This window comes from Eubalaena glacialis, chromosome 5, assembly GCF_028564815.1.
Source record: "Eubalaena glacialis isolate mEubGla1 chromosome 5, mEubGla1.1.hap2.+ XY, whole genome shotgun sequence".
Taxonomy (NCBI): Eukaryota; Metazoa; Chordata; class Mammalia; order Artiodactyla; family Balaenidae; genus Eubalaena; species Eubalaena glacialis.
The window spans coordinates 73,536,679-73,551,996 of record NC_083720.1 but is presented as its reverse complement, the minus strand read 5'-3'; the positions used below and the strand labels follow the sequence as shown (position 1 = coordinate 73,551,996).

Genomic DNA, 15,318 nt, shown 5'->3' with positions numbered 1-15,318 from the left:
TTATTTTTTAAAAAACATGTTAGTATTGTCAATCTCTAAGTAACATATTTCTTGCTTTTTCAATTTTAGGTATGATGTACTGACTTCCTACTAGTACTATGGAGGATATAGTTCTCTTTCACAACATACTTCTGGATCCACACACAAGCACATTGCCTGTACTCACTTATCCTAGTAGTAAGATTATTATTTATTATTTACCTTATTATGATGTTCCAGATGTTATTTATAGCTGAACTCTGTAGCATACTGTGATTATTTTTCCTTTACTGCACAATTTTTTGTTTTCCCTGCAATTGATTTATTATTTTTAGGTTTGCTAAGTTTTAACTAATTTATTATAAATCTTCTCCCAACACCTTCAGGTTCATCTCCTGGAAAAATTCCTTCCAAGAACCTTCTACCTTGGTCAGTTTGGCCTGGTTGCTCTCTGTCTGTTGCTCAATGTCATCTTAGGATTTCCCCTCACCATCATCTGGGAATCTCCTTACCTCTTTTGTTTTGAAACCCTTGTTTCCTGGATTCCATGTTTTTTGTGGTTTACTTCTTTATTTAGATAGAGTGTGTCCTCAAGTAGCTATTTGAGACGGGTGAATAGGAGATAAAAATTTTAAAGCCTCGCATATTTGAAAAATGTCTTTATTCTCTTGTCGTTGCATTGATGGTTTGGCTGAGTATAAAGTTTTAGGTTAGAAATCAATTTCCTTTGAAATTTTTCTCCGTTATCTTCTAGCTTCTAATAGTGCCCTTGATAGTTGCTGTTATAAATTTTGATCCTTTCTATAAAACCTATTTTTAAGCTTGCTGAATCTTCTTATCCCCATGATTTTGAAATTTTATGAGAATTGCCTTGATTTGGTTCTATATCAATCTGGAAATAACCTTCAGTTTGGGGAAATTTTCCTAAATTTCTTCTTTGATTGGTTTCTCATTGTTTTCTCCTTCTGGAATTCCTATTTTTCAGATGCTAAATTTTCTGAATGGGTCCAGAAAATTTTATTTGCTCTCCAAGTTTTAATATTATTGACTTTTTTATTTTTTGGGAGATTTCCTCAACTTCATATTCTAACTCTTCTGTTGAGCTTTTCATTTCTATCTTATTTTTTTCTCTTTTTTGGCTCTCTGTTCTTTATTTTGACTGTATCCTGACCTTATTTCATGCCTGCAGTATCTTGTCTTAACTCTGATTTTATTGTTTTTGTTTGTTTGTTTGTTTTGTTTGTTTTTTTAAGCATTGTCTTTTCTCTGAACAGTCTTTGTTTCCTCCAAGTTACTCTTTTTGTTTGTTGTTTCCCATGTTTGAATTCATATTAGAGTCATTCCTTAGTTGTCTGGTGATCCTTGACTTTCTCTCATACATGAGTGGGGCTCTAAAAAGTCAACTGGAAACTTTGTGGGTGAAACTTCCTGACTACAGGCTTTCCTGAGCCATTTCTGTTGGGGAGCTCTCCTGTGTCTGCATCTTGAGGTCTTTTCTCACAGTACAGACCTTATCCGACATTGTGGAGTCAGGTGGGAGAAGAGATCTGAGTGCTGTGAGAGCTGCAGAGCCCCCTTTGCAATATGGTACTCCTAGCCTCAACTGTTTATAGCTTCTCCCAGTATAGAGACCCTCTGTTTTATAGACTTTAGAAAATAACCTCCAGTTTTCTTCCAGGTTTGGGGAGGTTTAGTCACCTAGCTATATGGCATGGGAGAGGGGATTTGGGGAGTCTCTTAAACAGACCCATAAACAATTCTTTTGCTTTAAGTCCTTTACCACCACTTTTAGAGATACCAGGTTCTGCTGATTCCTGAGCTACTTGGAGGTTTTGCAGCATAAATTGGTTATTTCCAGGCTTCTTCCCAGCTGAACCGACCACATGTTTGTTTTCAATAAACATGTTTTCACAAAGCAATATTTTGTGTCCAGAATTTTGTTATCAGCTGTCCTATTTCCTATTTCCTTGAGAGTTAATTCCTTAGTGATGACAACAACATCAGCAGCAACAAAGAACTGATTTAATGGGATTTCAGGAGGGAGCCTAGGCTAATGTGTACGTTCAACCCTCCATCTTTAACTGGAAATCTGCAAGAGAATTTTCCTTCATTTATATGAACTTTAATAGTGTTCTTTGGTGAGGATTTCCCATTGACCGACGGATTATTAAAACAACAATGAACTTTTAACTGTATGGTATGGAATGCTGGAGACGGCTTCTCAATTGGAACCAGGAGACTTCTTTTCTAGTCTTGGTTTGTGTGGCCTTGAGCAAGTCACTAAATTTTCTAAATCTCAACTTCTTAATTTGTAAGATGAGTGAGATAGATTAGGTGATGGCTAAGATTCGTATGATTCTGTATATGACTATTCACCTCTCATACAAATCAGATAAAATTTTTTTTCCAACACATCCAACATGAAATAGTTCTCCCCTGTCTCTGTGTTGAGGCCTTTTGCTTCTAGCACTGCAGATGAGCCATGCCCAACTTATCCTCCTCGGCTTTCCAAAAGTCTGCCTTCCATTTGGTAACTATGGTATTGCCCACTGGTATGGCCATTTGCATATGGCCTGTTATCCAGGGCATATCTTGCTTTTTCCTTACACTCCGTTTTTGTAAGTTGTCATCTTTACTCTGCATTGAAGATACGTTGCACAGAGATGAAAAGATGATTTCCAAATAAGTGTATTTATACATCAACAGTTTCTCAGGAACAAAAAGATAGAGTACCAAAATTTTAGTTTAAAATAAGGAGGACCAACTTAGAATCAAAGGAACAAGAACTTTTTTCTCTGACTTCTCAGCTTAGGATAATGGGTCAATTGGGTCTGTTATCCAGCTGCTAATCTGTTATCCATAAACACCAAGAGTGGTATAAAGAGTTAGTGTAAGAGCCCAATTTCTCTTCATTTAAGATAGTGGCTCTCAAATCTACCTGCACATTAAGTCATGATGTGCTGGACCCCACCCCAGACCAATTCAAAATATCTGGGTATGGATTCTGGACATCTGCATTCGGAAAAAACCTTTCTATGTGATTCTAATGTGCGCTTAAGGTTGAGAACTATTCCTCTAGGAGCATAAAATCTAGGTGAGAGTTAGAATATGTACATCTATTGCTCTAGAACAGGGAAGGCAATGATGAGCTCTATGATGGGTGATACAGAGATCATGGGTACAGGAATTGGATGGTTTTTAATTAATTGGAATCATCAGGAAAGGCTTCATTAGGGAGGTGAGTTTTGAGCTAGTAGAGCTTTCATAGGTGGAGAGAGGGAATTTTCTAGGCCAAGGGGAGTGAATGCTGACTATTTCGACTGGGGTGTGGAGTGTTTGGGGAGCAGTAGAAGTAAAGATTGGATGTTAGGTTGCAGCCAGATTGTGGACAATGTCCAGTGTTTTGGCTAAGGAGTTTTGACTTTATCTTGCAGGTGATGGGGAGGACTTTGGGGAGGCATTGAGGATTTCTGGTGAATGAAATGGCATGACGAAAGTGGTATCTTTGAAGGTTGATCCAATGGGAATAAGGGGCATGTAGTTTGAATAAAATGTGGCAGGAGCCGGGGGTGAATGGAAGACCAGTTGGAAAGCTACTGTCACGGCCCAGATCGTAATTCTTTGAGGTAGGAAAAGAGCATTGGAATTAAAAATAACAATAATAAACATTTGTGTAGTGTTTTCTTAATAAGTTCTCTCCCACATCTCAGTAACCTTGTGGTATTTACCTCCATATTTTATGAATGAAGGAAACTGATGATATTCAGAGGTTAAGCTGTTGTAAAGTAACTTTCCAGAAAATGGAGGGCCTGATTGGATGATGAGAGTTCAGTAATAGGGAGTTGCAAGGGTGTTTCCGAGGTGTCGGGTTGGGCGTGAAGATGGTAGACTTCCTCACTGGCAGTATCAAGTTCCCGGCTGTGCTCTTCACATGACTCCTGTTGCCTCTATGGTTTGATACACAGTGACTTCTTGTCAGGGTGTGGTGGAGGGCAGGGAAGAAAGGGCTGTTGTCCATTCAACTTGTCTCAGGTAAGAATGTTCAGGCCTTTTCTGAGTGTCTTTGGTTTTCAGAGAGTTAAATTTTGTTGGATTTTAGAAGGCTTATTAGTCTAGGCATGGATAGTCTAGACGTGGGGCTCCAAATACAGGGCTGAGGACCTTATACAGGTGAGCTCTGCCCTGAGGGGCAGCTGTGTAGGGTAGGTTAGCTGAGTAGGATTAGCTGTAACTGGGTGGGTTTCCTTTCTCTTGTGGTTGAGACAGGAGCCATAGGGAAGAGAAATGTGGAGCATGGTAGTGTAGGTATCAGAGAACATCCTCGTGGCTTTGGTGACGAGGATGCTTGATCAAGATTACATCCTTATTAGAGCTGGAGATTGAATGCTATCCACCACTGTGGTAATGCATTTTGTTCACAGTCTACCGTGCCTGTGTGCTTGTCTGTTTTGTGTACCAAGATCCCGAGGCAATTTAAATATCAGCCTAAACCAGCCATGCAGGTGATGAAATGTACTTTTCCTGCTGAGATATTTGTTTCCCTGCAATCAAATAGCAGAAGAGTGTGCCAGCAAGCTAAGGGATGGCAGGGAGGGACAAAGGAGTGAATCATCATCATGGCAAATCTTGATTAGATTTTCTTATGAAATCCAGGAACATGGAGGAACAGGATGGGGCTGGGGAAGAAGAGGAGGTTGAGCTTTCATGCCCTGGGCATTTTTAGTCCAGGTGCATGGAGTAACATTCCTCGGCTCTAGCTGTGGTCAGAGTAAAATCTGTTTTGGTAAATTTGGAATGACAGCATTCTTGGATAATTAACATGTCGCATTTATTTCAACTATTTATTTTCTTACTTTAGAACCCTGGGATCTTCAATGGCAGGAGAAACAGTGATCAGAAGACCGAGATGAATTTTAACACTATTCTGGAAGAGATTCTTATTAAAAGGTCACAGCAGAAAAAGAAGACATCGCCCTTAAATTACAAAGAGAGACTTTTTGTGCTAACAAAGTCCATGTTAACCTACTATGAGGGTCGGGCAGAGGTAGGAGACAATCAAAGTTTACTTTGTTGCTTTCCATGTTGATACTATTTTATAATACTGACATTCAGCATACCCTCCAAATCTTATGGAGTAAGCTTCAGGTTAATGAAGTTAAGGTAATGATTTGTTATCATTTGGATTTGAATGATAAAGTTAAGGATATGGATAGACATTTTTCACAAGTCTGATAATTATGGGTTTAGTATACATGGGTATACATTTTATATCGGCCTACTGAATTAATGTGTTAGAGAAAACAAATTCCTACATCAGTTTTAGATCCTTGTGGAATTCATTAAGTATGTTGTGTACATGGCTCTTTTCCATAAACTATCATATTATGTATAAAAGTCTTCTTTAGCACATATAAACTATGTCCATCACTTTATATGAATATTTCTTCATTGTTAAGTGAAAGTTACTTAAAACTGCTTAGTGATTTGGTGAAGTTGACTGACAACAGAACTGTTCAACTTTTTTTTGTGTTAAGCAGCTAGTGCAAAGTTCCTTTGATGGGAGCAGAGGGCAGTGGCTCACTAAGAACCTGGTCAATGAGCAGGTGGCAGAGGGGGGCCATGTTGTCAGCCAGCTCCTGGCTTTTCAGTTGTTTTAGCCTCTGGTTCTACCACTAGATGAGGTGCATGCATATATAGTGGCCTCTGACCCATCTTTTTTCTCCTGCCATCTTGGGAATGCCTCATCTAGTACTGCAGGCCCAGCCACGTTCCTCCCTTTTAGAAATTTTCTTGGGTTCTAGGGAATGGCTGGGAGACTGTGTTGCCCTTTTTGACCACATGCCATTGTCTAGTTGGTTACAGTAGATTGTTGGTGATCTTGATGTTTGATTTTATTTTATTTAATTCTGCTATTTTCCTAGAGCACCTTCCTCAGAAATAGATTTACTCATTTTTATTTTGTTTTTGTTGTGTTTTACTTCCACGAATTTCTCCCACTGATTTCTCTGTATTTTGGTTCCCCCAATACAGACAGAATGGCATTGCTTCTCGCTGGTGGTCCTCAACTCTGTTAATTTCTGCTGTGGCTTGTCATTGTGACCTTGTCATTGTGGAATTCTGCAGGCTCACTTAATTTAGGACTATAGTCCTTTATCCACCTTCCTAAATCCCCAAAACGCTGAAGACCCAAACTTCAAAAACTCTTTCAGTTGCAAAACCTGACCTTAGATGAAGCTATTTTTAGTCCTTATCTTAGTGTGATTTTGTGTGTGTGTGTGTGTGTGTGTGCAGAATTAGTAATGTGTTTAATTATGTGGGGCTGTCCAGTTCTTGCTGAGAGTGTATATGGTGTATGTGCTATATTACATTTATTAAATCTGAAAAATTCAGGATTCCAAAAGGGTTTCAGATAAGACTAGAAATGTGAATTATTTTAAAATCTAAAATAAAATTTAAGGGGAAACATTAATAATTTTTTGCTGTATAATAATGATTTGTCATAATTTGAATAATATCATAAGAAAAGAATAGGAATGTAACAGTAAACATTGGAAAGTGTGGTCCTTTACTAACCAAAAAAACCCTCAGAAACCTACATTACCTGCTTAGAAACATGGACCGATACAGTTGAAATACATTGCAATTGTTAAGTCACTTTGAAGATGATAAATGATAATACAAAGATGATACAAAGTTAAAAGTGCCCTAATTGCTTTAGCTTAAGCAGAATAAAGAGAACAGTGGAAACCCTCTTATCTGAGAACCTGACCCACTGTCTTTCCTGGCAGCAGCCTCCGCCACCATGAGAACCAGAAAGGACAGAATGAAGAGGTTGTCACAACATGTAACAGCCCAGCCTCTGACACTTAGCATTGATTTACTGTATAGCACAGGGAATTATACCCGATATCTTGTAATAACTTATAATGGAATATAATCTGCAAGAAGCCTGAATCACTGTGCTGTACACCTGAAACTTATACAATATTGTAAATCTATACTTCAATTTAAAAAAAAAGAAAAGAAGAATCCATCTCCTTTCTGGCTACTGCTGAGTGGCCCAGGGAGCCTAGTCCCGTTAGCTAGTCCTGCCTGAACCCCCCTCCTCCCATGAGCTGGGCATTTTGATCCCTCCTGGATTCTTTTCTCGGGGACTGATGTTCATTGGCAAACTTATGACCTTCAGTTGGAAATATGGTTGCAGATTTGTTTGCCTCCCACAGTTAAAAAGAAATAGTTACCTATATTAAAAAGTCAGGAATTTTAAGATAAGAATCTGAATTCATGAGACAATAAAAGTTCTGATAGTACTAGGCTGAATTCCTTCTTGACAGCTCTCAGCCTAGCTCCTAGGTAAGCCCAGTAGCACTTCACTGTTATGTTTCTTCCCTGTTTGGGTTAATCTGCCCAGTTCTCTGTTTTCCTTGGATAAATGTTCTTGTTTTCATCTCCCTCGCCCTAGAAGCTGTGATCTGAAAAGGGCTGTAATGTGGGTAACCCACTTTTTTTAGAACAATAAACACCTTTATTATATGAGCTAAGATAGGAGGGAAGAGGATTTATTTGCCTTTCTGGGCCTTGACTTTCCTCAGATAGATCTCCAGCTCCTTTCCCTCTAGCACGTAGTGATCTGCTCAGCCACACTGGCCTGCTCTTGAAGTGATGCATGCAAGAAGCTTGTCCTGCTGGAACTGCTCCTCTAGAAGACTGCTGATTTTGGCATTCTTTTTCTTTTCATTCACTCATTCATTCATTTATTTTTGCCTGTGTTGGGTCTTCGTTGCTGCCCGAGGGCTTTCTCTAGTTGCAGCGAGCAGGGGCTACTCTTCGCTGCGGTGCACGGGCTTCTCATTGTGGTGGCTTCTCTCGTTGCGGAGCACGGGCTGTAGGCATGCGGGCTTCAGTAGTTGTGGCACGGGGGCTCAGTAGTTGTGGCTTGCGGGCTCTAGAGCGCAGGCTCAGTAGTTGTGGTGCACGGGCTTAGTTGCTCCGCGGCATGTGGGATCTTCCTGGACCAGGGCTCGAACCTGTGTCCCCTGCATTGGCAGGCGGATTCTTAACGACTGCGCCACCAGGGAAGCCCCCTTTCATCATATTTCTTCTGAATATTCTTTGATCGTTTTTTGTTTAAAATCTCTTCCTCCTCAGGAGTCAGCTTGGCCCCCTTCTTGCGGCCCAGGGGCAGTGCATAGTGGGACTTGTACCACTGTCGGTACGGTGTGCTGTCAATGAGCATGATGCAATTCTTCACCAGGGTCTTGGTATGGACCTGTTTGTTGTTGGTTGCATTGTAGACAACATCAATGATCCTTGTCTTGCGTGTACAACACTCTGAGCCCCAGGAGAAGTTCCCCACGTCCAGCCTCAAAGCCCGGTACTTCCTGTTGCCCCTCCCTGCACATGGACTGTGTGTATGCGGCGGGGTCCAATCTTGGTGTTGGCAGCGGGGCGTTCCAGCTCATACTTCCACTTCCTGTGGTAGGGCTTTCTCTTGTCCCCGGTCTTGCGGCTCATGTGCCAGTTGTCCCGAGAGATGCCTACGTGTGGAAGCAGGGGACAGGAGCCTCAGCCAGGGAGCCCGGGGCTGGGCCCTGCCAGCCCAGCACCCTGCGCCCAGAATCAACAGGTATTAAAAAAATATATTTTGTTAAAAGTGTAAGACTCTAAGTGGATTAGAAAAACCATGGGGGCCATTCTGTGGTAGCCCCAGAGATATTTATTTTAGTTGTTCATAGTTCTGTTTTTAAAAGAAATACTGGGTAGGCTACTGATTGATCTAGTAGCTATGATTCCTAGTTTCTTTGTAGCAATTCAGTGACATTCATCCTTTATTAAAACTCTCAGTTAATCACAGAGTCAGACATCAATCTTTTCCTGGTTCTCTGGACCCGAGCTCCTTCAATAGGATGGCAATAAGCTTTTTACTGAAAATTTTCCTATTAAGTACAGTTTATTGTACTTTTCAAAGTATGCTAAGAAATTCTGTTCTAGATGATGAGAGATTCAGTGAAGCTGTTTCTTCCAAGTCTGATGTTGGAAAACTTGTGTTTCAGTTTCTGCTGTGGGCCATTCTTTGGTTTGTCCTCCTTGCTCTTTCTCAACTAGCTTATGTTTCTGCATCTTCTAGTGAACTGATAAAAGATCTTACTGACAATTTATATTGTTTGCTCTTCTTATAATAACACAGAACAAAGGAAACTGTGCTCTTGCTTTCTGGTCAGGGAACTAAATGACACATGGGTTAGATCACCTGACGTTCTGCTGGAGCCTCCACATGGTTTTGAGATGGAATCCAGGGAAGAACAGGGCTGGAGTTTAATCAGAAAAAAGGCCTGTTAAATAATGGTGAGAAAACAAGGAATGGAGAGATTTTTATATGTTTAGATATTTGAATACAAAAATTTCGAGTAGCGTGTAAATCTGCAACTATTGTTAGCTAAGAAATCAGGAAATTTTTATAATTGGACTTTGGTATTACCAATTTTGTTGGTTTCTTGTCTGTAATACTCCTCTGTTATGAAAACTGACAATAGTTTATAAGGTTGAGGAATAGGGAGACTAGTTGTGTCAGGGATCCCCAAGGCCACCCCAGGTTCAGTAATTCACTAGGAGAACTCAGGGGACTGAGCACTGAGTTTAACTCACTGCTATGATTTATTTCAGTGAAAGAAGAAAAAGCAAAATTAGCAAGGGAAAAGGTGCCTGGGGCAAGTCTGGAGGAAACCAGGCACAAGCTTGCGAGAGTCCTTTCTCAGCAGAGCCACAAAGGGGGTGTATAATTCCTCCATTACCGAATTGTGACAATTGTGAAATGTTTTCTAACTGGGAACCTCATTAGAGACTCAGTGGCCAAGGTTTTCATTGGAGGCTGGTCACATAGGCACCCTCTGTCTAAGCATGTACCAAAATTCCAGACTCCAGAAGGAAAGCAGGTGTTCAGCATAAGCCAGGTTGTTTGTACAAACAGGTTAGGCCCAGTGAGCCATTCTTATCAGTGCTGGGAATGGGAGAGCCCTCCCCTCCCAAAGTGCAAGTTCCCAGATGCCAGCCAAGGACCAACCTTGTAGGCAGCGTCATAGGCCTGTCATGTTAACTCTTTCCTGCACATTAGTAGTAATTATGATACAAATTATTGAGTACCAAATACAGGCCAGGCACTGTGCTAAAAAAGTACATGCATTATTTTCTTTATTCCTCAAAACAATGCTGTATGAAGTCTTATTAGTACCCCCATTTCAAAAATGAGTGATATGAGGCTCAGAAAGTTTAAAAACTTACACAAGGTCAAATACTAATGAATTGCAGGGCTATTTCTTCAGAGCCTATCTTTGAAACAACCTTGATACTCTGGGGAAAGTTAGGGAAAAAAATCTATTAAATCTCTCTATAATACAGATGAAGTTTTATTTTAAAACTTTTGAGGATATTTTTATTACTTTCAGTTATGATTTTTTTAAAAAAATTTCTTTGTGGTAGAAGAAAATTAACGTCAGACAAAATGAGGGTTTTTGTTTGATTGTGCCACTATCTAATTGGACTTCAGAAAACAATGTTCTTCAATTGTTTTTATAGTTTAGAAATTGCTTTCATATAAATATATTGTCTCTTTACACCCTTAACTCCCTTGCCATCACTGTTTCAACCCAACACACATCCAATCTATTTCTAAGTCCTGTGAATTCTCCTTCCCTTCATTACAACCTTATTGCAGCTCCCAACTCCATTCCCTTGGTGGATTACTGCCCTAGTTGATTTTACTTTTGGATCTTCATCTTTCAACTATACAACCATAAGAGGGATTTTTAAAACTTGTAGCTTTGCATCTGCTCTAGGATCAAGTTTAAATTCGTTAGCTTGGAATACAAGGTACTTGATGCCCTTTTTCCTTGTCTTCCCTCTCTCCTTCCTCCATCCCCAGCTGTCTTCTACCTGCAGTTACTCTTTCACATTGTGTCTCTGTTACTATTGTTCAATCAACTTGAAGTGATATATTCCTCTGCCTGCCTACCAGGCTCTGTCTATCTATCCATATCTATTTTATCCATCAGAAATGTGTTGAGTGCCCTAGTAATCACTTACTCATCTTTTCTGACTCAGCTCAATCCCCACCTTCTCTGAAGCCTTTCCTGTATCCCTCCCACCAGTGGTAGAATCCCCAGCCCACCTCAGCCCTTTGTGCCCCGTCCATATTTTTATTGTGACATCTTGGTTGCTTGACTCTATCTACATATCTGTGTCCCCCATTGGACTTTAAGCTCTTTGAGGGCAGGGTTCATAGCTTTTCTATCTTCGTATTTCTGAGAGTTTAGTGCAGAGTTGAGTGGATGGCTGGATGGGTCCAAGGAGACATGGGGAGACCTCAACCCTTAGAAGCAGGCAGGGCAGATTTATCCTATGCAAACATCATGAACAACCAGAAAGGTTGTCATGCTGCTAATAAGTAGAAGGGTCAGGATTTGAGCCTTGGTATTCTGACTCTAAGTTCAGTGCTCTTCCTATAATGCCTCCCTTATCCTTTTATTCCAGTTGTACTGAAATCAAACATTTTATGTGATGAGTTGTTTGAAAATTTAACCTTTTACTCAGGTTAACTGTCGGGATGGTGGAGGTAGTTATAAGATGATGGCACGAGTCTCTTGAATATCCTGGGCAACCTCTCATATTTCTATAAGGCCTTCTGGGTCATATAGAGTTGTTTTCTTTACCACCCCTGGAACCTGGAGACTCTAGTGATATAGGCATAAGAGCTTATTAAGGTTCTGAAATGATCAGATATTTCTCCCTTAGTTGTATCGCTAGACTAGGTGGACTCCCAGTGGGAAGCATAGGTTTACAGGACCTTTCTAATTGCTACCTGAAGATTTATATCTTCTGGCACTTTCTAGGATTCTGGGGGGCGAGTGTGGGGTGGACAAAATGGTTTCTTTTACTATAGGACAATTGGAAGTGTTTGCATCAGACTTTAGAGGTTATAAGACAATTCACTAGCTTGTAAAAAGTGGGACAGCTCTAGATGCTCTCAAGACGGTACAGTGGTTAGTGTACTAGGGCTCTGAAAATTCTCAACTCTATCATCCCATGAAAACTCATTTTCTTTTTGGCAGTTGAGTTTCCTTGTTTCCGAAATAAGGTCGTATCAACTTCCTGTCTGTGTCTCAGTTTCCTCTCTGGTGTCTCTTTCCCCACTTTTGATTCATATCTGTTTTCTTATTCTACTGTCCTGGATCTGACCTTCCTCATCACTTAAAAGAGCCAAGATGCAGGTCTGAAGTCCTAGGGTCTGATTTACCTTCTTAATTTGTCAAATTATCCATTTTCATTTAATAATGTTCACTGTTTTTTTCCTCTAGGAAGCAGAAACCTATTTAAGATAGAAAAGAGGGAGAATACCATTTGTTCCATCCACACTCCTAAAATATTTTTGTAACTTTTAATTTTGCTATAGTTTCAAACTCACAGAACAGTTGCAAGAATAGTACAAGGAACTCTCAAGTAACCTTTACTCAGATTCACAAATTACCTGTGGTTGCCCCATTTGCTCTGTCATTCTCTTGGTCTCTTCCTTGGTCTCTTTCTCTTCATATGCATGTTTTCCGAACCATTGGAAAGTAAGCTGTAGACAGTCCCCTTTTGCTGTTAAATAATTCGTTGTGTATTGTCTAAAAATAAGGACATTCTCTTTTAGAACCACAGTACAATGATCAAAATCAAGACATGTAACACTGATACAGTAGTATTATGTGGTCCAGAGTCCATAGTCAGATTTCATTCATCATTCCACTGATGTCTTCATAGCTGTTTCTCAACCTCCCCTCCTTGCCCAAATCCAGGATCTAATCCCTGATCACACATTGCATTTAGTAGGTCAAGACATAAAGTTTGTAAATGTCCATGGTGCAGGGAAGAGAAATGTATGGAGGAAATACCGTCCTTTGTCGTTTGTTGTAAAATGCCAACTACATCATGAACACTCAGTGATTGTATATCAGAGTCCGCAAACGTGAAATTGGATTTAAAAATCATTAGAGTTGTTCTCCTACTCTCATTCTCATGGTCCTCATTAGGGGCTGAAGATCACCTTCCTGCGAAATAAGTTATTTTAGCCTGGTCCACTGGGATGAATAGAAATCACTTATTCCTGTTTCCCTTTCTCTCTCCCCCACCTCAATTTTAACTTTTTCTTCTTCCGTGTTAAATAATTATTAGTCATGTAAAGCATTTGTTGGAGAACAGTACAGTATGAGTAATTTCTAGTAAATGAAGAGGGAGTTTAATCAAAGGTTTGGTCCTCATGCTACTTAAAAGTAGAAATAATAAAAGGATTCTAGATCTCAAAAAATACTCTTGGATCTGGCTGTGATAGTTGTGGTTTATTCAGTGATTATTTGTATCATGATGAGAGAGACAAAGGCCATAAGAAAAATCAGCATTTCTGTTCATAAATGGTATTACCTAGTTTATTTTATTCATAAGACTTAGCTCTCAGCAGTTTTTAGTGTTATCAAAAAGTCAAATTTCCATCAGAGTTTTATATAGCTATTTTAGGACTGAATCTATTCAAAAAACTGTGCTGTAGGCACTGAAGGCAGTTATGAAAAGAACAATTCCCAGAATGTTTGGGAAATGGCAGTATAGTTGAAATAAACAGTGTTTCCTCCCCACCCCCTTTTCCCACCTGTCTATCTTGAAAGAAACTTGTCTTAATCAGAAGTGCGTGTCGCTTGTTGAATTGGAAAAAAAAAGAACTGTATCTGACATCATGATTTTCGTAAGCTGAGTTTTGTTTTTCTCTGCATCGTGAACTGCTGGGCTGGGGATTCTTAGAAATCTTTGAAGCTAGTTCTGTAATCAGTAGTTTCTATTAAGTGTTTGTTGATGAGGATAGGTATGATAGCACTTACCCTGAGGAACAGTTAAAAAAGAGACCAAATTATATGAGTAGAGGAAGCATTGGTGGTAAAAGTGCAGACTATATAGATTTTTGGTGAGGGGTGGGGTTGGGGAGGGATTGGGGAAGGTCTCCATTTGGCCATGGGTTGGAGTATGAGCAGTGTTGGGCAGAAAGAGCCCGTTCATACAGTGGGAACATCACGTGCAAAGGCCCTGGGGTGGAAGAGGGCTTGGTGTGTCTGTGAAACTGTTCTGTTCTAGACCTACATAGATTTATATGCTGATAATTACCCATTCATGGGGATGATTATTTGTTAGTAATGAAGAAGTGATACAGTTTTAGAGCTGGAAGGCACTTTAAAGAATAACCTTCAAGTCTTCCACTTGTGGAAACTGAAGATAAGGAAATGATTTGCTCCAGGTCACCCAGTAAGCTGGTTGTTAAGCCTGGACCAAAACTCAGATCAGCCTCTCTGATTGCACTGCCTTTGTTTTGGAAAGGATGAGTTTGGGTTGCCCAGGTAGGTGAGGGCACTTACACAGCTTAAATAATATGGTTGTTCACAGAATGGACTCCATCTAGTGACTATTCAGACCCCTTTGCTTGAAAATACTTGTCACTTCTTTGCCTTTGAAGCTTTGCTCTTGCTGTGCCTAACAGTTATCCTTCTGTTCATCCAATTCCCATCTCAAGTCCTATTTTTTTCTTTAAATTTGAAAAAATTTTATTTTTTTAAAAAATTGAAGTATAGATTTACAATGTTGTGTTAGTTTCTGGTGTATAGCAGAGTGATTCAGTCGTGTGTGTTTGTGTGTATATATGTATCCTTTTTCAAATTCTTTTTCATTATAGGTTATTATAAGATATTGAATATACTTCCCTGTGCTATACAGTAGGACCTTGTTGTTTATCTATTTTATGTAAAGTAGTGTGTATCTGTTAATCCCAAGCTGTTTCTGTTTTGTAAATAAGTTCATTTGTATCATTTTTTTAGATTCCATATAGAGGTGATATCATATGATGTTTGTTTTTCTCTGTCTGACTTACTCTTAAGTGAGAGACCTTGTTCACCTTCCCACTCCCCAGTTGTAAATGCCAGCCCCTTCAGAATTACTGTTAAATTTATATGTATTATTATTGTTATTGCCTCTTTAAAATCACCAACTACATAATAATCTCCTTGAAGGCAGAGGTTGTTGCCTTCTAATTTCAACATATCACACAATATCTTGTACCCGTTGCCTGCTCAAAAAAGTTTTTGTTGGTAATAATTACAATAGTGATGATCAGTGAGTATTTCAAGTAAGCAAAAAGATCTTTAGAGACATTGTAATAGTTATTTCCCATGCAATTTTGTTCCATTTTAGTTGTTGAGAAGATGCCTTATTTAAATTTAGAATCAAAACTATGTTTTTATTTAGTATTTATTAGTATTAATCTCTCCCCCA

At 39.5% G+C, this 15,318-nt stretch overlaps 1 protein-coding gene and 1 pseudogene across 1 annotated transcript in view; one reads left to right on the top strand and one right to left on the bottom strand.

Moving 5' to 3' along the window:
* The window catches only part of TEC (tec protein tyrosine kinase), a 149,415-nt gene that overhangs the window by 52,572 nt on the left and 81,525 nt on the right, over nucleotides 1-15,318 (top strand). The window contains exon 2 of the mRNA XM_061191376.1: nucleotides 4,838-5,023. Coding sequence (XP_061047359.1) covers nucleotides 4,886-5,023 — 138 coding nt within the window. The 5' untranslated portion in view covers nucleotides 4,838-4,885. The remainder of the gene's footprint in view (nucleotides 1-4,837; nucleotides 5,024-15,318) is intronic.
* On the bottom strand, nucleotides 7,539-9,767 carry LOC133092474 (small ribosomal subunit protein eS8-like; annotated as a pseudogene).